This window comes from Scyliorhinus torazame, chromosome 5 (genome assembly GCF_047496885.1).
Source record: "Scyliorhinus torazame isolate Kashiwa2021f chromosome 5, sScyTor2.1, whole genome shotgun sequence".
Taxonomy (NCBI): Eukaryota; Metazoa; Chordata; class Chondrichthyes; order Carcharhiniformes; family Scyliorhinidae; genus Scyliorhinus; species Scyliorhinus torazame.
In genome coordinates this window covers 286983558-287011486 of record NC_092711.1, presented here as the reverse complement: position 1 = coordinate 287011486, position 27929 = coordinate 286983558, and the positions used below count along the sequence as shown (strand labels likewise).

Sequence of the window (27929 nt, the reverse complement as noted above, 5' to 3'; positions counted from 1 at the left end):
CAATATAAATAACAGTGGCCAGTTTAAAACAAATAAATAAATAATATATGAACAGAAACAAAAACCAAACTAAATGGCAACTGCCTGGCCAAGAATAAATACTCTCCAAAGATACAATCCAACAGTCCAATATACATTACCTAAAACAAGTGCCTATACATATACAATAACATCCCTGAGAGTCCGTCCGTTCCAAATCCCCCATCCATTCTCCCCGGAGCAAACCTATGGTTATTTCTTATCGGGGACCACACCGAGGCTCCCGTCTTTCCCCTATGCCGTCCCTACTGCCCCCAAATTTTCAGAGTAGCCACCACCACTGGGCTTGTGGTGTATTTCTTCGGTGAGAACGGCAGCGGCACCGTCACCATAGCTTGTAGGCTAGTCCCACTGCAGGACGCCCTCTCCTATCTCTTCCATGCCGCTCCCTCCTCTTCTCCCATCCACTTACACACCATTGAAATATTGACGGCCCAGTAGTACTCACTTAGGCTCGGTAGTGCCATCCTCCCCCGTCCCTACTACGCTGCAAAAATCCCCTCCTCACTCTCGGGGTCTTCCCGGCCCACACAAAACTCATAATACTCTTCTCGATTCTTTTGAAAAAAGCCTTCGTGACCACCACCGGGAGGCACTGAAACACAAAAAGGAATCTCGGGAGGACCACCATTTTAACCGCCTGCACCCTCCCTGCCAGTGACGGACACCATGTCCCATCTCTTAAAGTCCTCCTCCATCTGTTCCACCAACCGCGTTAAATTAAGCCTATGTAATGTACCCCAATTCTTGGCTATCTGGTTCCCCAAATACCGAAAGTCCCTTGTTAACTTCCTCAACGGTAAATCCTCTATTTCTCTGCTCTGCTCCCCTGGATGCACCACAAACCACTCACTTTTCCCCATGTTCTATTTATACCCTGAAAAATCCCCAAACTCCCCAGGTATCCGCATTATCTCTAGCATCCCCTCCGCCGGGTCCGCCACATATAGCAACAAATCATCCGCATACAGAGATACCCGGTGTTCATCTCCTCCCCTGAGTACTCCCCTCCACTTCCTGGAACCCCTCAATGCTATGGCCAGGGGCTCAATCGCCAGTGCAAACAATAACGGGGACAGAGGACATCCCTGCCTCGTCCCTCTATGGAGCCGAAAATAATCAGACCCCTGTCCATTCGTGACCACGCTCGCCATCGGGGCCCTATACAGCAACTGTACCCATCTGATATACCCATCTCCAAAGCCAAATCTCCTCAGCACCTCCCACAAATACTCCCACTCCACTCTATCAAATGCTTTCTCGGCATCCATCGCCACCACTATCTCCGCTTCCCCCTCTGGTGGGGGCATCATCATTACCCCTAGCAGCCTCCGTATATTTGTATTCAGCTGTCTCCCCATCACAAACCCAGTTTGGTCCTCATGAACCACCCCCGGGACACAATCCTCTATCCTCGTTGCCATTACCTTGGCCAGAATCTTAGCGTCCACATTCAGGAGGGAAATAGGCCTATAGGACCCGCATTGCAGCGGGTCTTTTTCCTTCTTTAGGAGGAGCGATATCGTTGCCTCTGACATAGTCGGGGGCAGCTGTCCCCTTTCCCTCGCCTCATTAAAGGTTCTCATCAATAGCGGGGCCAGCAAGTCCATATATTTCCTATAGAATTCAACTGGGAATCCGTCTGGTCCCGGGGCCTTCCCCGCCTGCATGCTCCCAATCCCTTTCACTACTTCCTCCGTCTCAATTTGTGCTCCCAGTCCCGCCCTCTCCTGCTCCTCCACCTTAGGAAATTCTAGCTGATCCAGAAAGCACATCATTCTCTCCTTCCCATCCAGGGGCTGAGCTTCATATAATCTTTCATAAAATGCCTTGAACACTCCATTCACTTTCTCTGCTCCCCGCTCCATCTCTCCCTCCTCATCTCTCAACCCCCCTATCTCCCTCGCTGCTCCCCTTTTCCTCAATTGGTGGGCCAGCAACCTGCTTGCCTTCTCCCCATATTCGTACTGTACACCCTGTGCCTTCCTCCATTGTGCCTCTGCATTACCCGTAGTCAACAAGTCAAATTCTACATGTAGCCTTTGCCTTTCCCTCCTCCGGTGCCTCCGCATATTGTCTGTCCACCCTCAGAAGTTCTTTCAACAACCGCTCCCTTTCCCTACCCTCCTGCTTTCCTTTATGTGCCCTAATAGATATCAGCTCCCCCTAACCACTGCCTTCAGCGCCTCCCAGACCACTCCCACCTGAACCTCCCCATTATTATTAAGTTCCAAGTACCTTTCAATACACCCCCTCACCCTTAAACACACCCCCTCATCTGCCAATAATCCCATGTCCATTCTCCAGGGTGGACGCTGTTCTTTTTCCTCCCCTATCTCCAGGTCCACCCAATGTGGAGCGTGATCCGAAATAGCTATAGCCGTGTACTCTGTCCCCGTCACCTTCGGGATCAGTGCCCTTCCCAAAACAAAAGTCTATCCGTGAATAAACTTTGTGGACATAGGAGAAAAACGAAAACTCCTTACTCCTAGGTCTACTAAATATCCCCACTAGATCCCTCACTAGCGTAATTGCACCCCCCATGTTGCTCCCAGAAGTCAGCAAACTCTGGCCGACCTCGGCTCCCACTGTGCGAGGCCCCCTCCTTCCTGCTTCCCTGTTCCCGCCATGATTACCATAGCGCGGGAACAAAGCCCGCGCTTCCCATTTGGCCCCGCCCCCAATGGCCAGCGCCCCCAGCTGCTCATCCTCCCCCCCCCCCCCCTCCCCCACGACATGGGGAAGAGAGAAAAGTTACAGGGTCGCAGGATTGACAACTTGGGAAATCATCTCTTCCCCCTTTTCCCCCTCTTCACCCCACATATTCGCCCCACCACTTTGTCCCAAACGTTCTTTTTCTAGCCCGCTTATTCCAGTTTCTCCTCGACAATAAATGTCCACGCCTCTTCTGCCATTTCAAGTTGTGATGTTTCCCTTGATGTGTGACCCACAGTCTTGCCGGCTGCAGCATTCCAGATTTAACCTTCCTTTTGTGCAGCACCGCCTTGGCCCGATTAAAGCTTGCTCTCCTTCTCGCCACCTCCGCACTCCAATCTTGATATATGCGGATCACCGCGTTCTCCCACCTACTGCTCCGAGTTTTCTTTGCCCATCTGAGGACTATCTCTCTGTCCTTGTATCGGTGAAATCTCACCACTATGGCTCGAGGAATTTCCCCAGCCCTCGGTCTTCGCGCCATAACTCGATAGGCTCCCTTCACCTCCAACGGGCCCGTCGGGGCCTCCGATCCCATTAACGAGTGCAGCATCGTGCTCACATATGCCCCGACATCCGCCCCTTCTGCACCTTCGGGAAGACCAAGAATCCTTAAATTCTTCCTCCTCGCATTATTCTCCAGCACCTCCAGCCTTTCCACACACCTTTTGTGTTGTGCCTCGTGCATCTCTGTCTTCACCACCAGGCCCTGTATGTCGCCCTCATTCTCAGCAGCCTTTGCCTTCACGACCCGAAGCTCCTGCTCCTGGGTCTTTTGCTCCTCCTTTAGCCCTTCAATTGCCTGTAATATCGGGGCCAGCAGCTCCTCCTTCATCTCCTTTTTAAGTTCTTCCACGCAACGCCGCAGGAACTCTTGTTGGTCAGGGCCCCATATTAAACTGCCTCCTTCCGACGCCATCTTGCTTTGTGCCTGCCTTCCTGGCTGCTGCTCTAGAGGATCCACCGCAATCCGGCCACTTTCCTCTCCTTTTTCCATCCGTGTCCAGGGGGGATTCCCTTCTGGTTTACCGCACAGTGTTTTTAGCCGTTAAAATTGCCGTTGGGGCTCCTATTAAGAGCCCAAAAGTCCTTTCCACCGGGAGCTGCCGAAACGTGCGACTTAGCTGGTCATCGCCGCACCCGGAAGTCCTCTCTTGTCCCATTAAAGGTCCTCACCAGTAGCGGGGCCAACAGGTCTGCGTACCTCCTGTAGAACTCCACCGGGAATCCGTCCGGTCCCGGGCCTTCCACGCCTGCATGCTCCCCAAACCCTTGCTCAGCTCCTCCAACCTAATTGGTGCCCCCAAACCAGCCACCTCTTGCTCCTCCACCCTCTGGAATCTCAGCTGATCTAGGAATCGTCTCATCCCCGCTGGGGGCTGGGATCTGTACAGCTCTTCATAAAAGGCCTTGAATACCTCGTTTATTTTCGTCGCACTCCGAACCGTGGCTCCCCTTCCATCTTTGACTCCCCCTATTTCCCTCGCTGCCATCCTCTTACGGAGCTGGTGTACCAGCATCCGACTAGCCTTTTCCCCATACTCGTAGGTCGCCCCCTGCACTTTCCTCCACTGTGCCTCCGCCTTCCCTGTGGTCAACAGGTCAAACTCCGCCTGGAGCCGTCGTCTTTCCCCAAGTAATCTTTCCTCCGGGGCCTCTGCATATCTCCTGTCCACTCTCAAAATCTCCCCCACTAACCTCTCCCTTTCCATACCCTCTGTCTTCTCCCTATGAGCCCGAATGGAAATTAGCTCTCCTCTGATCACCGCCTTCAACGCCTCCCATACCACCCCCACCCGCATCTCCCCGTTGTCGTTGGCCTCCAAGTACCTTTTGATACACCCCCTCATCTTCCCACACACCACCTCGTCCGCCAGCAGTCCCACATCCAGCCGCCACAACGGGCGTTGGTCCCTCTCCTCTCCCAGCTCCAGTTCCACCCAGTGCGGGGCATGGTCCGAAACGGCGATAGCCAAATACTCTGTCCCCTCCACCCTCGGGATGAGCGCCCTACCCAGAACAAAGAAATCAATCCGGGAGTAGGCTTTGTGTACATGGGCGAAGAAAGAAAATTCCCTGGCCTGCGGCCTTGCAAACCGCCATGGGTCCACTTCCCCCCCCCCCATCTGATCCATAAACCCCCTAAGTACCTTGGCCGCCGCCGGCCTCTTTCCAGTCCTTGATTTGGAGCGGTCCAGTGCTGGTTCCAACACTGTATTGAAGTCCCCTCCCATTATCAGGCCTCCTATCTCCAGGTCCGGAATGCGCCCCAACATGCGCTTCATGAATCCTGCATCATCCCAGTTCGGGGCGTATACGTTTACCAACACCACCCACGTCCCTTGCAGCCTACTGCTCACCATTACATATCGCCCTCCATTGTCCGCTACAATAGTCTTGGCCTCAAATGACCCCCGCTTTCACACCAATATTGCCACCCCTCTATTCTTCGCGTCCAGTCCCGAGTGGAATACCTGTCCTACCCATCCCTTTCTTAGCCTGACCTGGTCCGCCATCTTCAGGTGTGTCTCTTGGAGCATGGCCACGTCCGCCTTCAGCCCCTTTTAGTACACGAACACTCAAGCCCTCTTCACCAGCCCATTCAGGCCCCTCACATTCCACGTTATCAACCGGATTGGAGGGGCTCTCACCCCCCACGCCCCGCCGACTAGCCATCTGGGCCAGTCCCGTGTCCACGCCTCCCTCACCCTCCAGTCCCCCAGAGGGGGGACCCCCGTCCCGACCACCTCTTCTGTGTCCCATTCCCTTTCGGCCAGTGCAGCAGCAACCCTTTCGGAAAGTACTTTTTGACACAGCTGCAGACCTGGAGATACCTGAACCCATCAGTGCCTGTAAGCCCATATTTTCTTTTAGTTCCCCATGACTATTGAACTGACTATCTAAAAATAGGTCTTCCACTTTCGCTAAACCTTCCATTCCCTAAATTTCACATTCAACCTAGGAGGTTTGAATTACTGGTTCGCACAGATGGACGTCAGCCATGGGGCAACCCTCAAATTGAAGTGGTGGTGAAGTTACCTCCAAATTTTTAATGTGGCCACGACTAACAAGGTGAGACGATTGTTTTTCGTTACCATTGGTAACTGAGCTGATACCAGTGCCACTAGGCTTACTCCCCTCACAATTCTCCTTCCACCTGGACCTAAAGTTTAGTGAATCTCCGAACCACTAGCACGGTTTCAGAATTAGCTGCCCAATGATATTATGGAAAGCTTGGCAAGGCCAAGCCCCCTAATTATCTCTCCCTCTGGAGCAACTTCCTCCTGATCCTCGGGCTCTTACCTACCCAAATAAACCCAGTCACCAGACGGTCAATCTCTCTGGGGAAAAAAACCCTTGGGCAAGAATATCAGAAGGCACCGGAATAAAAATAAAAACCTCGGCAAGATATTCACCTTAACTGATGTACTCTGCCGAACAGGGATAATGGGAGACTGTCCTATCTTTGAAAGTCCGCTTTGACCTTTGCCACCAGATTTATATAATTCAACCTTTGGAGTTTCCACCAGTCTCTTGCTATCTGGACACCCAATTACAGAAAATGACTTCCAGCTAGCCGGAACGGCACTTCCATCAGCCCTCTGCCTCGGCACCCCAACCACAACGTATTCACTCTTTCCTATATTTATCTTGTAGCCAGAGAAGCCCCCAAAATGCTGTAATTTCCCCATAATGTTACCTATTGACGCCTCCGGATTCCTTATATAATAGTAACTTGTCGGCATACAGCACGACTGCATTCCACCCCTCCTCTGACCATTCTGCCCATGTATTCGAGGACCTCGGGGGCCCCTGGCCAGTGGCTCTGTTGCTCGTGCAAACAGCAAACTGGACATCCCTGCGTCGTATGGCGGGGGGGGGGGGGGGGGGGGGGGTCAGGTTGTTAGCGCAAACACTGACAAATGGGGCTGTATATAACAGCCGCACCCATGCTATAAACCCGCCCCAAATCCAAATTTGTTTAATACTGCACATATATTCCTACTCTACCCAGTCGAATGCCTCCCTGGTCGAAAGCTTTCTCCGCATCAAGCGAGGTTATGATCTCTGGGACCCAATCATTCCCTGGAGCAAGCTCCACATTCGTGTTCGCTGTCAACCTCCGTCCCTATACGAAACTTGGTTGATCTTTCCCCACCACCTCTGCGAGACAAGGTTGCAGGCTCAATGGCAGTGCCTTAGCTAACGGCTTCACGTCTACATTTAGCAGGGAGATTGGTCTATACGACCCACAATCCAAAGGGTCTTTCTCTCTTTTCAAGAGCAGGGAAATTGAAACCTACCTTGGTGTCTGTGGCAAAGCACCTCTCTCCAAGGAGCCCCTGAACATCCCTAACAATAGAGAGGCTATGAATATGTATTCGAGGACCTCGGGGGCCCCTGGCCAGTGGCTCTGTTGCTCGTGCAAACAGCAAACTGGACATCCCTGCCTCGTATTGCGGTTGAGGGGGCGTGGGGGGGGGGAGGGGGGGGGGGGGGTCAGGTTGTTAGCGCAAACATAGCTAAGGGGTCTATGAATTTTTAATAGAATTCCACCGAAAACCCGTCAGGCCCCGAGGCCTTCCCTGACTGCTTCAATTTCAGCACCTGCTTGATCTCATCTGACTCCATCTCTCGTAATTCCTCCACCTTGGGAAAACTACAACTCACCCAGGAGGGAAAAGCTTCCCTGCAAAATCACGAATCTGCAGGTACTGAATCCCTCGCCCTGCGCCAACCCGTACTTTTCTCCTAACTCCTCCAAGCTCACAAATCGTCCCCCAAGAATCACATCCCTTGTGACAATCCTTAGCTGAGAGACCCTAAAGTGCTCGCCTAGGTTCAATTTAGACCCCGAGAACGACCCAAATCTGTGGAGCAGCCCCATTATACTCCCCAGCAATGAGCTTGGTTTCAAAATATGCAGAAGCAGATCATCAGCATATAAGGATACTCTATCCCCTTCCACAACCCTGAGCTCCTTAGCGTGATGGCCAAAGGCTCTGTAGCCAGTGCAAACAACAGGGGGGAGATAGGACACCCAACCTCAGATACTCCAACCCATCCAGGAACTTCCTCATCTCTTGCTCGTCTCCCAGTGGCTCCTGCAACTTCTTAAAGTACTCTTAAAATACTTTATTCTCTTGCTCCAGGGCCACCACCAGCTTTCCCATATTATCCCGCACCTGAACTATCTCCCTCTGGAGCTGGCCGGCCAATTTCCACCCTGACTTCTCCCCATGTTCATCGACCACTCCCTCAACCGCCTCAATTGGCACACCGCTTTCCTCGTGGACGACTGGTCGAACCTTGCCTGAAGCTCCCTCCTGCCCAGAAGGGCCGAGGCTGGGCCCCCCGCGTACGTCCTATCCATGTTCAGCATTTTCTCTGTCAATTTTTGGCGCTCCTCTCTCTCCTCCTTGTCCACCTTCGCCTTAAATGAAATCACCTCCCCCTTTGCAACTGCCTTCAAAGCCTCCCAAACCATCAACTGCGAAACTTCCCCTGTGCAATTAAACCCCCCATGTTCCTCAATCACCAACCTAATCTTCTCGCAGAGATTCTGGTCTTCTAGCAGCCCCTCGTCCATTCTCCACCCCGGCCTCTGAGCCACCCCCTTCTCCACCACATCCACCCAATGCGGAGTGTGGTCCGAAATCAATGTCGCTGAATGCTCTGACTCTTCACAAATCCCACATAATCCCAGTTGGGGCCCTTTACGCTCACCAGTGCCACCAACCTCCTTAACGCCCCAGTCACAATGACATACCTACCCCCAGTCCGCCGCCACATTCTCCAACTGAAACCACCCCCTCTTGCCCAACAATACCTCTACCCCCTTGAGCCCTGCTATCAAACACTGAGTGGAAAACCTGGCCCAACCCTTCCTGAGCCTCACCTGATCTTTCACCCTCAGATAGGTCTCCTGCAGCATCAGCATATTGGCCTTTAGACTCTTTAAATGTGCAAATACCCTCTTGCTTCTTCATCAGTCCCCTGAGCCCCCTCACACTCCAAGTTACTATGCTGACCGGTGGTGTTTCTCCACCCCCGCTCCTCCTATTCGCCACCATTGTATCCCTGGCTCCTGCCTACTGGGCCTGACCCATCCTGTCCCTTTGCCGTTTAATCACCCCCTCCCAGAATCCCCCCATCCACTTCCTCTTGAAAACACCTCTCTCAGTATCAATCACATTCCCCCCACCCACCTTTCACACCTCCCAGGTCCATTGAAATCTGTTCGACCAGGTTCTGATAATCACGGCCTCTCCCGCCAGCCTACTTCTGTTCACGAGCCAACCTTTGCTTGTGCTTGTTAGTGTGGAGGCCCCTACCGAATCTCTCCCCCCCCCCCCCCCCCCCCTCCTCCCAGTCCCCTCCCCATGACCCAATCCCTAGAAAACCAAGACACTCTAACATAACCAGTGCGCAAAATCCATGCTTTAGAAAAAAATGCCATTGCCCTGAAGCCCAATATTCTTTAAAAAAAAAATTTAGAGTACCCAATTCTTTTTTTCCAATTAAGGGGCAATTAGTATGGCCAATTCACCTACCCTGCACAACTTTTGGGTTGTGGGGGCGAAACCCATGCAAACACGGGAAGAGTGTGCAAACTCCACACGGGCAGTGACCCAGAGCTGGGATCGAACCTGGGACCTCAGCGCCGTGAGGCAACAGGGCTAACCCACTGCGCCACCGTGCAGCCCCAAAGCCCAATATTCTCACTGTTACCCTTCCCCTTCAACCGCCCCAAAAAACAAATCCAAGCTGTTCACCCCACAAATAAAAACGAATAAACATCCTAAAATAAGAAACAAGAGATAATGCTGTACACAGCATTTCAACCCCCTTCTTTCGGTCCAGAACCAAACCCCAGTCTCATTTCTCATTTTAACCCCAGTCCTTCAATCTTCACGAGTGCCTTCACCATATCAAAGTAGAAGTCCCTCAAGTTATAGGTCACCCTCTGCTTCATCGGGTGGTAGACCATGCCGAACCTCACACCATTGCTGAATAGTGCCGCCTTCACCCGACCAAGCCGTCCACCTTTTTGCCACTCCACGGTTAAGTCCTGGTATATACAAATACCAGCACCTTCCCACTTCACCTTGTGCCTTTGTTTTTCCCAACTAAGGACCTTCTCCTTGACATGGAATTTGTGGAAACAAATTATGACAGCCCTTGGCGGCTCATTTGCCTTCGGCTTGGGCCTGAGCGACCCATGAACCCTGTCCAGTTCGTACCGGAAGGGTTCTTCCCCCTCCCCCAACAATTCTGCTAACATCTTGGCGGAGTATTCAGTTGGCCTCGGGCCCTCCACACCTCAGGCAAGCCCACAATTCTCTAATTCTGCCGCATCAACCTGTTCTCCATGTCCTTGTTTCGGGGCTGGTTTAGCACAGTGGGCTAAATAGCTGGCTTGTAAAGCAGAACAAGGCAGCAGCGCAGGTTCAATTCCAGTCTCCCCGAACAGGCGCCGGAATGTGGCGACTAGGGGCTTTTCACAGTAACTTCATTGAAGCCTACTTGTGACAAGCTATTATTAGGTCCTCCACCTTTGCTGCAAGTCCTTTGTTGGCCTCCACCACCCTCCGCAGCCCCTCACCCATCGAGTTTCCTCACCCCCTTCAGCTTTCCTCCTTGCTCCTGTACCTCGGCCGATATCTTCAGTATCACCCGCTGCCTTCACTGGCGCCATCGCCTCTTTCACCAGCTCCTTCATTGTCACCATCCTCTCATTCATTTGTTTGGCGAACTGCCTCTCAAACTCCACCCATCATCTCGGTCAAAGTCTCGAAGGTGAAGTGCGCGGCCCAACCCAGCCTCGGTCATCATTTCTGCTGTCCGGCTGACCCGTTCGCATGACTGCGAACTTTCACCAGTCCCCTTCTTTCTGGCGTTTTTTTTCCTTTTTAACATTTCCCCCCCCCCCTTCCCCATGTCTTCCTGCACCAGCTTATTCAAAAACCGCCACTGGAACCGGGCATTAAATTCCAAAAAACAGGACTTCAAGCAGGAGCTACCCAACGTTGCACTTCCACCTACATGCCGCCACCAGAAGTCTGGAATTAAAAGTCTAATGATAACCATGAAACAATTGTCGTTAGAACCCACCTGGTTCACTAATGTCCTTTAGGGAAGGAAATCTACCACCTTTGCCTGATCTGGCCTACATGTGACTCCAGATCCACAGCAATGTGGTTGACTCTTAAATGGCCTAGCAAACCTCTCCGTTGTATTCTACTGCTATGAAAATGCAAAAAAAGGAATGAAACCGGATGGACCATCCGGCATCGAACCGACAATGGCAACCCCAGCCCTGCAATGTCCTTACTAACATCTAGGGGCTTGTGCCAAAGTTGGGAGAGCTGTCTCGCAACCTAGTTTTTTTTTTTTAAATTTAGAGTACCCAATTCATTTTTTCCAATTAGGGGGCAATTTAGGGAGCCTGCATATCTTTGGGTTGTGGGGGCGAAACCCACGCAAACACAGGGTGAATGTGCAAACTCCACACGGTCAATGACCCAGGGCCGGGATCAAACCTGGGACTTCGGTGCCTTGAGGCAGCAATGCTAACCACTTTGCCACCGTGCTGCTCTCTTGCAATCTAGTTAAGCAACAGCCTATCATCGTCTGAGGTATGATTCGTGAGTATGATTTGTCCTGAACACCACTATCACCATTCCTGGGTATGTCCTGTCTCACCGGCAGAACAGACCCAGCAGAGGAGGCGGCACAGTGGTATACAGTCAGGAGGGAGTTGCCCTGGAGTCCTCAACATCAACTCTGGACCCCATGATGTTTCAGGCTTCGGGTTAAACATGGCAAAGAAACCTGCTGAATCAGTACTCCTCCATGTTGAACGCCACTTGGAGGAAGCACTGAGGTGGCGAGGGCACAGAATATGCTCTGGGTGTGGGACTTTATATGTCCATCATCAAGAGTGACTCGGTAGTACCACCACAGACCGAGCTAGCCGGGTCCTGAAGGACGTAATTGCTGGACTGGGACTGCTGCAGGTCGTGAGGGAACCAACGACGAAAAAACATACTTGATCTCAGCCTTACCAATCTGCCTGCTGCAGGTGCATCTTTCCATGACAGTATTGGTAGAAGTGACCACCACACAGTCCTTGTGGATACAAAGTCCTGCTGATAGCCTCCATCGTGTTGCGCGGCACTACCACTGTGCTAGTTGGGAGAGACTTTGAACAGATTTAGCAACTCAAGACAGGCTATCCATGAGGCACTGTGGAGCAGCAGCAGAATTGTATTCAACCTCATGGCCCCGCATATCCCCCACTCTTCCATTACCACCAAGACAGGCTCAACCCTGGTTCAATGAAGAGTGCAGGAGAGCATGCCACGAGCAACATCAAGCATACCGAAAAATTAGATGTCAACCTGGTGAAGCTACAACACAGGGCTACTTTGTACCAAACAGCATAAGCAGCAACAAACGCATCAGATCGAAGCTCTGCAGCCTTGCCACATCTCCGCTGTTTGGAGTCAAAGGTCAAAGTAAGATGGCTGTGGTGGTTGGAAGTCAATCATCTCCACTCCCAGGACGTCAATGCAAGAGTTACTCGGGGTAGTGTCCTAGGCCCAACCATCTTCAGCTGCTTCCAGCAAGACCTGGACAATATCCAGGTTGGGCTGACCTGTGGCAAGTTATATTCATGCCACACAAGTGTCAGGCAATGACCATCTCCTGCAAGAGAGGATCTAACCATCGCCCGACTTCAGTCTCATTATTCTTCCTAGTAATACTATTCATTTTAAATTCCTCCCTCCCTTTTGTTCCTTGATTTTCTACTAGTCTTTAAAATTCTTTAAAAAAAATATATATATATTTTTTAACAGTACCCAAATCATTTTTTCCAATTAAGGGGCAATTTAGCGTGTTCAATCCACCTACCTTGCACATCTTTGGGTTGTGGGGGTGAAACCCATGCAAACACGGGGAGAATGTGCAAACTCCACACGGCCAGTGACCCAGAGCCGGGATCGAACCTGGGACCTCGGCGCCGTGAGACTGCAGTGTTACCACTGCGCCACCGTGCTGCCCCTCCCATAATAAGTTGATGGGTGTTACACTTCCTCAGGAAACTAAGAAAATTCGGCATGTCCACATTGACTCTTAGCTATTTTTACAGATGCACAATAGAAAGCATCCTGTCTGGCTGCATCACAACCTGGTTTTGCAACTGCTCAGCACAGGACCGTCAGAAACTACAGAGAGTCGTGAACACAGCCCAGTCTGTCACACAAAACCTCCTCCCACCCATTGACTCTGTCTACACTTCTCACTGCTTTGGGAAAGCGGACGGCATACTCAAATACCCCTCCCACCCAGATTATTATCTCTTCCATCGGGCAGGAGATAGAAAAGTCTGAGAATAGCGCAAAAAGGTTCAAAAACAGCTCCGCAGTTGACAGACTCCTGAATGACCCTCATGGACTGAACTGATCTCTTCACGCATCTTCTGTACTGAGCAGTACTACACTCTGCATGCTTCCCCTGATGCCTGTGCCTATGTATTTACATTGTATATTTATGTATGCCCTATTTTTTTTCATGTATGGAACGATCTGTCTAGATTGTACGCAGAACAATACGTTTCACTGTACCTCGGTACATGTGACGATAAATCAAATTCAAATCTGGTATCCTTGCCCGCAGCTGTTTCATGAACATTGTATCATCCGAATTCGGAGTGTACATCTTCATCAACACCCCCGTTACTAGAACATACCTGCCTCCCGCATCATCTAATACCATCTCCAAAACGAAACGTGACCCTCTTGTTAATAAGTATCGCCACCCCCCAAGGCTCTGCGATCAAATCCCGAGTGGAGAAACGTGACTCACCCAAGCCTTCCGAAGACGCGCCTGATCTCGCTCGCATATGTGGGTCTCCTGGAGAAATGGCACATCGACTCCCAACTCCACCATTAACTCAACTCTTAACATGAACAATAAAGCAGTAAAGTAGTGCACCCCAACCACCCGCCCACATCCCTCAAGCCGTGTCCATACCACGATCTCTGAAAAAGTTCTCAGCCTGCTCAAAAGTTTTGAAATAGATATTTTTTGAGTCAAACGTGACCCGTAGCTTCGCTGGGTATGCAACTCCAAATTCCACTCCTATGTGGAACAGGACAGACTTCACTTTATTTAAGGCTGTCTGTCATTTCGCCAGTTCTGTGCTAATGTCCTTGTAAATCCTTCCCATGTTACTGTCCCAGTTGATGTTTCGGGTTTTCTCGGTCCATTCCAGGACCCGCTCCATTCTCCGAAACCATGAAACCGAATGATCACCGCTCAGTGGCTCATTCGGTCGCAGTTATATGTAGCTTACTCTTTGTGGAATGCTCACAGTCCTGCAGAACATGTATGATGTTTAAATGTAAAAATGTGATGGTCATCAAACATATGAAGTTGTTAGTTTTTTTTGTTTGTTCGCCATTTGCTTCCTGTTGGTACCAACGCCACCTGTCACATTTCCTCCTGCCTCTCCCTCTCTCCCTCTCCCTCTCTCGCTCTCGCTCTCTCTCTCTCTCTCTCTCTCTCTCTCTCTCTCTCTCTCTCTCTCTCTCTCTCTCTTTCTCTTTCCCCCCCCTGTTTAAAAGTCCCATTGACAATAACAGACGAGGGAGATGGTAAGTGGCTGGGATTTGGCAGGTGTGGGGTGGAGAGGGGTACAGACATTGGTGGGGAAGGGGACGGCCATTGGGGAGTGGTGGGGGAAGGTGCTGGAATGGGGTAACCATTGTGGGGCAGGGGACAGGCTCTGGGATGGGACAGCTATTTGAGGGGGGAGGGGATGGAATGAAGACAGGACAGCCATTGTAGGGGAGGATGTGGGGGTGGAAGAGGCAGGCGGCAGGTATTGTGGGGGACGAAGAGGTGGGCGTCGGGCAATTTAGTGTGCCGAATCCATCTACCCTGTGCATCTTTGGGTTGTGGGGGTGAGACCCATGCAGACAAGGGGAGCATGTGTAAACTCCGCACAGACAGTGGACCTGGTGCCGTGATTGAACCCGGGTCCTCAGTGCCGTGAGGCAGCAGTGCTAACCACTGCGCCACCGTGCCGCCCTACTTCTGCCCATTTTTCTATGAAACATGCAAATAAGTAGCATTTCTTGTCATGCAGAAAGTGAATTTCTGTACCCTTGCAGATTTCATTCTTACAAAACGGATTGTCATTGATCTGTCGTATGAACCTAATGTTGACTCGTTGACTGAGAAAATGCATACGCTGTGCTACAATCCTGTTGGACAATAAGACATGGGAGCAGAATTAGGCCTCTCGGCCCATCGGGCCTGCTCCACCATTCAATCATGGCTGATAATTTTCTCATCTCCATTCTCCTGACTTCTCCCCATAACCCTTGATCCCCTTATTAATCAAGAACCTATCTATCTCTGTCTTAAAGACACTGACTGATTTGGCATCCACAGCCTTTTGCGGCAAAGAGTTCCACAGATTCACCACCCTCGGGCTGAAGAAATTCCTCCTCATCTCTGTTTTAAAGGATCGTCCCTTTAGTATGAGATTGTACCCTCTGGTTCTAGATTTACCTACTTGTGGAATCCTCTCCCATGTGCAGTGTTAATATAGCATATCTGATCCATAATACCATTGATCGCTGGAAACCTTGTTGTGGTTGACGCAGAGCACATTGGAAGAAATCGCTGAGAAAATGTTTTCAATATATTCTCTTGAGGTGCTGCCAACATCTGCACGATTTGCTTGTCTCCCAGTACAGATCCTGTGGAACAGCACTTGAAATATTCTGCAAGTCAGGGAACAAACCCTCCACTTGCTGCCTGCTGCTGACCAACCAATGTTGCAGGATACCTCCAAATCTGTGTACACAAATTTCTGCGAGCATGCCTGTGTTTGTAAATTTGATTTTTTAACCCCAGCATTGTTGAGTGCTGCCCAAAGTTAGAAACACAAACTGTGGTTGACACTTTCTGTTAAAATTCTGTTGCAATCCCATTTGACACCATCTTGATCTGTTTCTTCCTGGTCTTAAAACTCTCCTACCTCAGCAAGCAGAGATAAACTATGATTGCAAACTATGATGGCTAAAGAGGTGCTGAATTTGATCCGAGGTGGTTAGCCGTTTAGCTGCTGTTGTATAAAGAGTCAAAAGTTCTGCTTCTCACAAACACCTTTATTTTCCTTTAACACAACTCTGTACAAAAACTCGATCATCACATCACATGTCCCAAAGGCCACCTGAAGCTTCTTTACATATCACTGTCAATTATTGGATACTTAACATAAATGAGACATTTACTTGGAATGTCTCTTAACCCATTCCTTAACAGAGGTTGTTTTCCAAGTACATTATTTGGCCTCATGCCTGACTTTGAACAGGTGTTATCTCTGAGAAGTTTAGCTTTTGTACCTGTAATTGTATGTTCTTCCCAAGGAGTGAAATCCATCCCTTCAATCCTTGTGTTTCTGGGACCATGCTGAAATGCAAAATGTCCAATTATTGTGTTAAATTACTTTGATGCATTTACCCCAAACATTTTATGGTTGGAATGCACGTAAGCCTATATACGAACAATGAACTAATGAGAAAAGCTCTGTCAGTAACATTTATTCACTTTGAGCACAAACAAAATGAGTGAAGTCTTCTTACATTTTTATTTGATAGTGGGATGGGGGAAGAGACTTTGAGTTTGTTCAGTGTGCTGACTGATGGACAACGCAACTTCAAATTGTTGGTGCAAAGATTCTGCTGAAAGATTCACAGATCCATCCTGCTCTGTTTATTGGGAAAGAATTTGAAGTTTATGAGCAATTGTGACTTTTCCGTTTTCCCGATGTGTAAATGGGGTATTACTGACATGCATTGGACCAGGAATCTCGGAGTAATCTGATTTCATTTTGTTCTGGATGCTTAATTGGCATTGATGGCCTTTGATTTAGCCCAGGATTCCTGCTGTTGATGAGCGTCCAGAAATGTTTGCTGGTAAGTGCATGCCTTTGGGTGTTGAATGAGAACGGTATCTTGTTTGGTGGTGATTTCTCTACAGTTGTGCAATTTTCCCTCAATAAGAATCCTCACTTGGGTGAGGTATCGACACTGGCTGTGTAGCAGTATTATGGCCTGTCAGCACAAGTTAGTACATCCAGAAAAAAATGAGAATGAATTAATTTGGCAGTTTCATCTGTTTTGCATGATTGGTGAAAAACTGTCATTCGCCACTCGGCTGCAGAGTTGTCATCACTGTGTCAATTTAGGTATAAAGACTGCATTCTGCAACTTTTTAAATTTGTTTTTGCAAAGAGCTTGCTGCTAACCAGCTGTTTCTTTCTGCATTTTCCTTTATAGTCGATGTGCTCTGTCTGAACATGGATGTTGGCAATGATGCAGAATCTACAAATTGTCTTCCTAAGCAAAATGTCCCAAATAACAGGAGTGATCTGACTGCTTCTGTGAGTATGGATATTTCACTTGATGCATCAGAGCCTTGTTCAGAAAGAGAACAGAATTCCACTACCGATGAAGCAGGTTCCCTTAAGACGCCGCCGGTTAATGAGCAAGTCACAGTAAAGCTGAATACTGATGGAGGCAATGAGGTGTGGATTAAACCAAAAAGTTTCAGTGAAGGAAATTGTGAAAGAAGAGAATTAGAGGCATTTTATAATGACTCCCCTTCAGGGGAAGGACACACAGGTCCTTCGGTCTACAGACTGAATGATCCTTGCAGAGCAGATGATGAGGTTGGTACCATGGACTATATGCTACAGTCAGTGGATCCTATATCCAACAAAGAGGCAGGTGATATGAAAGGGATTCCTGAAAATAACCTTGTCTTGGATTCTCCTGAGAACCAACCCAAACATGTGGATACAAAGCATAAAACAGAAATCACAGAATCAGCACTCCAAACTGACAGACCTGCAGATATTGGAACCCAAGAAGGAAATTTGCAGATGGAGCCCAGTGTGCAAGAGACTGATGTTAAGGCAGACAACTGTTCGCAGCAACCCTCGGATGGTAAAGGCGGAAGATCAGTTCCAGTTGAGGAAGAGGTACAGGTGGTTTGTAATGTCAAAACTGTGGAGGATCCTGAGGACACAGAACTGATCCAAGAAGAAGGTAATGCACGAGGTGATGAACTGGAGGGAAAAGAAAGCGACACATCTGAGACTCTCCCAAAAATAACTTCCACTGTGGGAACGTCAACAGAAACTATTAAAGGTGAGCACCTTTCATTTTCTAAATGGCTAAATTGGCATACATAGCTTCTTGTGATCGGTCAATGAGTGAATATATTATCCAGTGTAAGGTTTTGGTGTACGCCTGTCTGCCCCTCAAAAGTTTAATTGTGCCACTTCATGTTGAACGCCACAAATCGTGGAATCATTTGGGTGAAATACTTGTTTTGATGTTGCAGTTCACAGAACCTGAAAATGGGCATTTAGGTCCACCTAAGTTCAGAAGGCTACCTATACGTCAAATCATTATCTGGCCTTGCCTTCATTCTGTGGTTAACTCTTGTAAAGTTATGCCTCCTTTCAAGTCTGCTTTCCATCCATGAATATGAAAATATGAGCAAAGACCTGCAAAACATTTGTGAAGAAATTAGTCTCTTAATTAGCAACTGTAGATTATCCCCATTTCATGCAAATCTATCTTTCTCATGCCATACCCATCCCATTCATCTCTGTCAAATTTCCATTTTATCAAACTGCATTAATTTTGATTTTGGACTCCCCTGATCTTCCTCAGTTTTTTTAAAATATAAGCAAGTGTTTCGACAGCTGTTTACCTTGATGGCTACTGTTAACTCACTCTCTCACTGAGTAGTCACTATGCACATGGAAGTTGTGCTTCAGCAGCTGCTGGTGCAAAGACCTCATCAGCAGCTGATCAGCATCTTCGTGATCTTTTGTTTCCATCAACAGCCAGCCACATCTTACCAGCTCTCGCATGGAAATGTGGTCCCAATTCTGGGTGCAGGAGATGGGTGAGTGTAGATGCCCAGGCACATTCCTGAAGGGAAATTGTTGACTTAAGTTATTTTCACTGTTATTTTTTAATTTGAACCTGATGTCTGTCATCACTGATTTTAGGAAAATATTTTTGCTTATGTGGTTACAATGACAGCTCTGGAAGCAAGTAAAATTAAAACGTGTAATGCGGCATAATTGAAAAATATGCATGCATAAACTTGTGACAATGAAACTGGAAGTGAAACATCTTTTGTGGGTGGTGTCAAAATATGAATCAAAAGAAACATTTGTCAAAGTACATTGGATGCAGCAAAAGGTCTGCCTTTACTTCTCCGCAGTATGTAAAGAACGTGGTGATATGTGATTCAGAGACATCATAATCTTTATTGTCACAAGTAGGCTTACATTAATTAACACTGCAATGAAGTTACTGTGAAAATCCCCTAGTTGCCACACCCCGGCGCCTGTTCAGGTACACAGAGGGAGAATTAAGAATGCCCAATTCACCTAACAAGCACGTCTTTCGGGACTTGTGGGAGGAAACGGGAGCACCCAGAGGAAACCCATCCAGACACGGGGAGAACGTGCAGACTCCGCACAGACAGTGACCCAAGCCGGGTATCTAACCTGGGACCCTGGCATTGTGAAGCAACGGTGCTAACCACTGTGCTGCCGTGCCGCCTTTCTCTTGCTGAGAACAGTTTAATTTTGCCAACGCAATATTCCCACAGTGGCTGCAAAATTGCTCTGGCAGTCCTGTATAAATTCTATTCTAATTATGGTATCACAGTAACTGTAACTTTACATTTAAATATTAAATATTCCTGTCAATTTCACTCTTGATTACTATTCCCCTCCCAAGTCACTCACCATCCTGACTTAGAAATATATCGCTGTTCCTTCACTGTTGCTAGGGCAAAATCCTGGACCTTCTCCCTAACAGCACTGATGTACCTATACCTCAGAGACTGCAGTGGTTGAAGAATGCAGTTCACCACCAAGAGCAACTAGGGATGAGCAATAAGTGCTGGCCTAACCAGCGATATCCGAGTCCCATAAATGAATTTATGCATCTGATAAATCTGGGAACCAGACATAGTCCAGTTGTACCTTAGCTTGAAAAGGGAAAATCCCATTCCCAAACCTCGCTGATGAAAAATAAATTTATACTCCAATAGTATTCTCTAATATAAATTTGACTTTTGTGTTAGCCTGGACTCTTTGATTAGGAGCCGTTTGGCTGCTGCCAAGAGGGCTCATGCCTGTATATCCGGGCTCAACAGAGATGTTCTTCATTTGGTGCTGGGGGCTGTTGACGTGCATTCAACAGCTTACTGAGAAGTTGAGTTAGCAGCAGAAACAACAATTGGGGCGGCCACCTGATCTGTGTTGTTGCATCCTCTTCAAAATACACATGATGTATCCCAAAATCAGCAAACCCAGGACTGACATGTTGCAAGGTTTTGGGCCGGATGGCTCAGGCCATGGGAGGTTTGGATCAAGGGTCGCTTGGAGCACAGGAATGGATTGGTGTGAAAGAGATGAAGTGGACAATTAGTCCAGAGCTACACCATACCATTGTAGTCCACAGCTGAGTTGTCCAGGTAAAGTAATATTACTCAAATTAAATTGATTCACAGCAAGTTGTGAAAATGTCCGGTTTTCAAGCAACTCTAATTTCTGGACAGCTAGATTTGAGACACTGTTGTACACTTTTGATTGTACAACCCCTCCACGTTGTTACTTCTGAAGAGCATCATCAATACTTGTCCCCACCATGTGTCTCAATTTTACCAATCTAATCCTAAATCAACTATTATCCTGGTCACTATTTATCATGTTGCCAAATTTAGTATCATTTGCAAATGTCAAAAATGTAATTTCTTTATCCAGGCCCAAGTTATAAATTACATTTACGTACTCTATTAGTTCATTCAAAGAACTTAATCAAGTTAGTCAGATGCAAGTTACCAAATAATAAGCTATCCCTTATTATCCTCTGCTTCTCCAAGTGATAAGTAACATTGTTTTTGTCATAGGTCGCTAATGGGTTTCCCACAGTTGCTGTCAACTTGATTTCTCATAGTAATTAGGTTCATTCCCTTTTTTGAACAGGCTTGTAACATTTGCAAACCTCCAGTCCTGCTGTTGTATCCAAGGAGGATTGAAAGATTGTGGCCAAAGCTTTTACTGCCTCTACGGCAATTATGGGGGATTTTAATCTACATGTCGATTGGTCAAACCAGGTCGGCCTTATAGGAGGAGCAAGCTATTCTAGCTTATAGAATGTATCTGCGATCGTTTCCTTGAACAGTATGTAATGGAACCTACAGAGGAGCAAGCTATTCTAGATCTGGTCCTGTGTAATGAGACGGATATTTAATGATCTCATAGTTAGGGATCCTCTCGGAAGGAGCGATCACAGTATGGTTGAATTTAAGATACAGATGGAGGGTGAGAAGGTAAAATCCAATACCAGTGTCTTGTGCTTTAACAAAGGAGACTACAATGGGATAAGGGAGGAGTTGGTTTAGCACAGGGCTAAATAGCTGGCTTTTAAAGCAGACCATGGCAGGCCAGCAGCACGGGTTCAATTCCCCTACCAGCCTCCCCGAACAGGCGCCGGAATGTGGCGACTAGGGGCTTTTCAGTAACTTCATTTGAAGCCTACTTGTGACAATAAGCAAATTTAATTTCATTTCGAGTTGGTTATGTTAGACTGGGAACAAAGACTTTATGGTTGGACTAAGTGAGGAACAGTGAAGGACTTTCAAAGTGATTTTTCACTGCTCAGCAAAAGTATATACCAGTGTAAAGGAAGGACTGTTGGAAAAGGGATAATCAGTCATGGATATTGAAGGAAATAAAGGAGGGTAATGTATAAAAGTCAACAGAGAGCTACGAAAAAAGCTATAAAGAAAAGTAAGATAGATTATGAGACTAAACTAGCTCAGAATATAAAAACAGATAGCAAACATTTCTACAAATATATAAAGTAAAAAAGAGTGGCTAAGGTCAACATTGGTCCTTTGGAGGATGAGAAGAGGGATTTAATAATGGGAAATAACCGAGCCATTGAACAGGTATTTTGTGTCTGTCTTCACAATGAAAGACACCAGGATCATGAGGCTATGGCAGGTGAAAACCTAGAAACGATCATTATCACGAAGGACATAGTGTTTGGCAAGCTAATGGGGCTAAAGGTAGACCAGTCTCCTGGACCTGATGGAATACATCCCAGGGTACTAAAAGAGATGGCAGGCAAAATAGCAACAACTTTTGGACTCTGGGGCGTTTCGGGCAGATTGGAAAACAGCAAATGTGATTTCACTGTTTAAAAAAAGGAGGTTGAAGAAAGGCCTGTTAGCTTAACTTCTGTAGTGGAGAAAATGCTTGAATCTATCATCAAGGAAGAAATAAGGAAACATCTGGATAGAGATTGTTCCATTGAGCAGACGCAGCATGGGTTCATGAAAGGCAGGTCATGTTTAATTAATTTCCTGGAATACTTTTGAGTACGGTGGACCATGGAGAACTGATGGATATGGTGTATCAGGATTTCAAGAAGGCATTCAATCGACATGGTGCTGCACAAAAGGCTGCTGCATAAGATAAAGGTGCAGGGCAATACGGGTAATGCATAAGCATGTATTGGTTAACTAACAGAAAGCAAAGAGCGGGGATAAATGGGGTATTTTTTTGGTTGGCTATCAGTGGCTAGTCGTGTGCCTCTGATCAATATTGGGACCACAATTATTTACAATTTACTTAGATGATTTGGAGTTGGGGTCCAAGTGTGATGTGTCAAAGTTTGCAGATGACACTAAGATGAGTGGTAGAGCAAAGTCTGCAGAGGGATATAGATGGTTTAAGTGAGTGGGAAACGGTCCGGCTGTTGGTAAATATGACATCATCCATTTTGGTAGGAGCAACAGCAAAATGGCCTATTACTGAAATGGTGAAAAATTGCAGCATGCTGCTGTGCAGAAGAGTTGGGTGTCTTTGTGCATGAATCGTAAAAGTTGGTTTGCAGGTGCAGCAGATAATTAAGAAGGCAAATGGAATTTTGTCCTTCATTGCTAAAGGGATGGAGTTTAAAAAAGGGGAGATTATGTTACAGCTGTATAGGGTGCTGGTGAGGCCACATCAGTTTTGGTCTCCCTATTTGAGAAAGGATATACTGGCTGGCACTGGAGGAGGTGAAGAGGAGATTCACTAGGTTGATCCCGGATTATGAGGAGAGACTGGAACTATACTCATTAGAATTTAGAAGAATATAAACATATAAGAATATAGAAACATATAAAATTATGAAGGGACTAGATGAGGTAGAAACTGGGAGGTTTTTCTACCAGCGGGTGAAACTAGAGGCCAGATTTAGGACTGAGTTGAGGAGGAACTTCTTCACACAACAGGTTGTGAATCTGTGGAATTCCCTGCCCAGTGAAGCATTTGAGGCTGCTTCATTGAATGTTTTTAATGCAAAGATATAAATTTTTGAACAGTCAAGGAATTGGCGGTTATGGTGAGTGGGCGGGTTTGTGGAGCTTAGTCCACAAAAAAAATCAGACATGATCTTACTGAATGGCGGAACAGGCTCGAGGGGCCAGATTGTTCCATTGAGCAGAAGCAGCATGGGTTCATGAAAGGCAGGTCATGCCTGCTCCTAGTTCTTATGTTCTACACAAGCTTCTGTTAGCAACCAAAGATGCATCCTTTCTGGGTTGGGCAGCTTATTAACTTTGAGTGATATCCAACCTATTTAAGCACCTTGCTCCCAACTGTTTAAATCCTATCCAGTATTTCTACTCTACTCCTCCTCTATTGCAACAATAACTTCAGCCCCTTTTGTAAAGTACCCATTCAGTACCTGTCATGCAGGGTCCCTGCCTCCACAGGATGATTTCCTTGACTGTCCCTATTCAACCCCATCATTCCTTTAACTATCCTTTTACTTTTCATAGTTTGATTATAGATATTCTAGTTCTCTTTTATGTTGTAGCCTTTTCTCATTGTCTCTCTGCTAAGATCAGCAGATAACCTTTTTTCAATTTGCACTCTGCATTCTGTCTGGTATTCAACTGTCTGGCATTTTTTACCCTTTTCTTTTTTCTTTTGACCTCTATCTCTTCAGTCATCCAAATAGAGTTTACCTGGTTTTGAATGTCCCATCTTTCCTCCATGTTGGAATATGCATAGATTGTACATTGTTCATTTACTGTTTTCCTGACCAAACTTTGTATCCAGTCTTCCACATTGTCCAAACTGACTGACCTTCAATTGAGTATTTTCATTGATTTTTCTTTGCTCCTTTCTATTGCTACTTTGAATCTAATTATATTTGGATCACTATTACCTGGATGTCTCACTGCAACACGCTTCATTAAAAAAAATAGAGTACCCAATTATTTTTTTTCCCCAATTAAGGGGCAATTTAGTGTGGCCTGCCCTGCACATCTTTGGGTTGTGGGGGTGAGACCCACGCAAACAATGGGAGACTGTGCAAACTCCACACGGACAGTGACCCAGGGCCGGGATCCTAGTCCTCAGTGCTGTGAGGCAGCAGTGCTGGCCACAGTGCCGCCCCGCTCTCCTTTATTCGTGTGAACTAGATCTGTTATATCCAGTTTTTTGGAGGGTCTGGAGGAACAATATGCATTTAAAACAAAGTTAATACTGGATGCTCCATCAATGCCACGAGTCTGCCAAGTCAGTAATTAGATTTCTTTTCAGGAGTAGTTGTTTGGCACAGAATCTGGTGAAAGTAAATAGAGTAAAGGCTCATAGCCTCCCACCTCTGACAGTTTGGCATACTCGAACTACAGTCAAATCCTTCAAATTTACCTGATTCTCCTCAATTTTCTGGTACTGTGCAACCAGTTAAAAAAAAATTTTGAAATATTAATTTAGAGTGCCTAATTCATTTTTTCCAATTAAGAGGCAATTTAGTGTGGCCAATCCACCTACCAAGCACATCTTTGGGTTGTGGGGGCTAAACCCACGCAAACACGGGGAGAATGTGCAAACTCCCCACAGACAGTGACCCAGAGCCGGGATCGAACCTGGGTCCTCGGTGCGTGAGGCAGGAGTGCTATCCACTGCGCCACCATGCTGCCCTGTACTGTGCAACCAGTTGACCTTTATTGACGATTGTGATGGATGGATCAGTTATGTCATTCATGTCAAAAGCAGCTACTTGAAAGGAGCTTGCACTTCATGCATGCGATTACATCTTTGTGCGAAAAATGCCACTGCAAGGGTGGCATGGTAGCACAGTGGTTAGCATTGCTGCCTCACAGCACCTGGGTTCAATTCCGGCCTTGGGTGACTAGAGTTTGCATGTTGTGGGGATGAGTCCCACGCAGATGCGGGGAGAATGTTCAAACTTCGCACTAACTGGGATCAAACCCGGGTCTTCGGCGCGGTGAGGCAGCAGTGTTAACGACTGCACCGCCTTGCCGCCCAAGGCCAGTCCGTTTAACATCCCATGTCCCGTCCATACTATTTTTACTGTCTTTATCTGACTCTAGCCCTTGATTTCTCTGCCTAGCACTTTTCTTACTCTCCTATTCTCCTTGCAGTCTTTTTCTCGTGGTTCTTGACTTTCCCTGCTTTGAATCTTTACATAGATCCCACCACCTGCCTATTTGTTTAAACTCTTCCCAACCGCTCTGGCATGTAGCCCCCCCCGAAGGGCATCAATCCCAGTCCTGCACAGGTGTAGCATGTACAACTTTTACTGGTCCCACCTCTCCCAGAACTGATCCCAATGCCACAGGAAACTGAAATCCGCCCACTCGCATAATCTTTTCAGCTGCGTATTAATCCTATATATCCTGCTGTTTCTTGCACGTGGCAATGGTAGTAATCCTGAGATAACTACAGTTGAGGTCCTACTTTTGAAATTGTTTCCTAGCTCCCTGTAATCTCCTTTTCAGACCTCATCCTTTTTTTAAACTTATGTCGTTTGGGTCAATGTGTACCACAACCACTGGCTGTTCACTTTCCCCCTTCAGAATGTCCTGTAACCGCTCCAAGACATCCCCCCCCCCCCCCCCCCCCCCCCCCCCCCCCCCCCCCCCCCCCCGAGGAAAACTGCAAGTCGGCATTGCAAGAGCAGCAAGCAATTATGAAGGCAACTGGCGGGTGGCACGGCGATGCAGTGGTTAGCACTGCTGCTTCATGAAATTGAAGGATGTGGGGAGCGGGTGGGAAAACTGAAGCCCAAGATCAGTATTGAGCGTGTCAAATGGTGAAGCAGACTTCATGGGCTGTGTAGTCTACTCTGTCCTGAAAGTAATCCCTGATTTTAATCTGCCCAAAATTGTAGATTTTAAATGGACATTGTGACTCAGACCCACAGCAATGTGATTAACTCTGAAATGGCCGAGCAAGTCACTGAGTTAAAGGGTAGATGGGGATGAGCAACAAATGCTGGCCAATCCAGCGATCTTAAAAAAAAAACGAATAAAAGACCCCAGCTGGAAGATTCTGTCAATTCTGGATGACACAATTTAGTAAAATTGTAAAGACTTTGGAGAGGGTGCAGAGGAGGTTACTATAATGGTGCCATGGATTTGAAATGTCGTGAATCTGGAATTATTATGCTTAAAGCAGAGAAATTTAATTGAAGTTTACAAAATCTTGAAGTTAAATAAATAAAGGAGAAACTGTTCATAGATCATAGAATTTACAGTGCAGAAGGCATGTTTCCAGTGGCATTAGTGTTGATAATCAGAGCAGATAGTTAATCGGCAAAAGAACAAATGGGGAGATGGGAATTCTTTTACTTGCGAGTTATTATGAGTATGGGATGCACTGCGTGAATGGCTGGTGGAAGCAGATTTAATTGTCACTTCTAGTAACAACAGATTATTTGTTTGCACCTTTTAATGTAATTAAATGTCCCTTGGCAGTTAACAGGAGCATTATAAACAAAACATGACAAAAGGCCACATAAGGAGCTATTAAGTGAGATAACCAGAAGGGAAAGTTTGTTCAAGGTTTTAAGGGCTGTCTTAAAGGAGGGAAGCAGGATAGAAACATGTCGGAAGTGATTTTTTGAGGTTGGGACCAAAGCGACTGAAGGCTCAATGGTGGATTGAATTAAAACCAAAATTGGATTGGTACAGATACCCCAGAGGGTTGTGGGCTAGATGTTAAATTGTCCTTAATTGGAAAAAATGAATTGGGTACTCTAAATATATGTTAAAAAAAGATTGCAAAGAGGGAGATGTGAAGGATTTGGCGAATTAGAAATATATTCTGAGGGGGAAATAAATGTGGAACTAAGAGCCAGTACAAGCACATTGGGCCAAATAGCTTCCTAAGCTGCACCATTCTCTGATTCTACATCTGGATACCTTGAAAGTTTGGGTATAGTGTGACCCAAGGAAATGAGCAGGAGGTGAAAGAACATCAAAATAACTGGGAAACCAATCTAGAAAGCTTGGTAACATCAACATTTGATGTCTGACAAGATTTTGGCTGCTGACTCTGATTGAAGAGGAAATGTTATAACATTTCACATAATGAAAGTGGATGAAAGGAGACAGGCACATGCAGAGCGTAGTGTTGTAATGCTTCCTGGAGACAGATTTGAAAGACACCAGAGAAATCTGGTACTGAGCCAACTATTCAACCAAACAAAAACACACTTTCAATTTCTGCTCCCCATAAGAATTTGAAAACAACCAGCAATCTAATCCAATTGTGAGATGTCTATACTTCAGTTGAATAACGTGCAAGATTTGGTGGAAGGCAAATATAATCAATGGCCAACAATCTCCCAAGTTTTCCTGTTCTTTTATGGTCAATCTTTAAGTTATTTTCTCCCCTTCTTTCCTGTATATCATGCATTGTGTAGTGGAATAGTTTTGAGTGCATGTGGTGGTGTCGCTCTCTTGACTCCATTATTGCTGTGTGACTGACAGCTTGTAAGTTTGTGTTAAGGTGGCCTGGGGACTATTTCTGTTCCTTCGGAGTAAATCATGCATTGATTCAGATTTTGTTTTAATAAATTTAGAGTTCCCAATTTTTTTTTCCAATTAAGGGGTAATTTAGCAGGCCACCTACCCTGTCCATCTTCGGGTTGTGGGGGTGAAACCCACGCAGACATGGGGAGAATGTGCAAACTCCACATGGACAGTAACCCAGGGCCGGGATTCGAACCCGGGTCCTCAGAGCC

The 27929-nt window shown here is 47.0% G+C and overlaps 1 protein-coding gene across 2 annotated transcripts in view; it reads left to right on the top strand.

Moving 5' to 3' along the window:
* The window catches only part of LOC140421185 (zinc finger MYM-type protein 3-like), a 157998-nt gene that overhangs the window by 16075 nt on the left and 113994 nt on the right, over positions 1-27929 (top strand). For both annotated transcript variants that reach the window (XM_072505687.1, XM_072505688.1), the window contains one exon: positions 17115-17987. In XM_072505687.1, the coding sequence (XP_072361788.1) occupies positions 17135-17987 (853 nt within the window). In that variant the 5' untranslated portion in view covers positions 17115-17134. The remainder of the gene's footprint in view (positions 1-17114; positions 17988-27929) is intronic.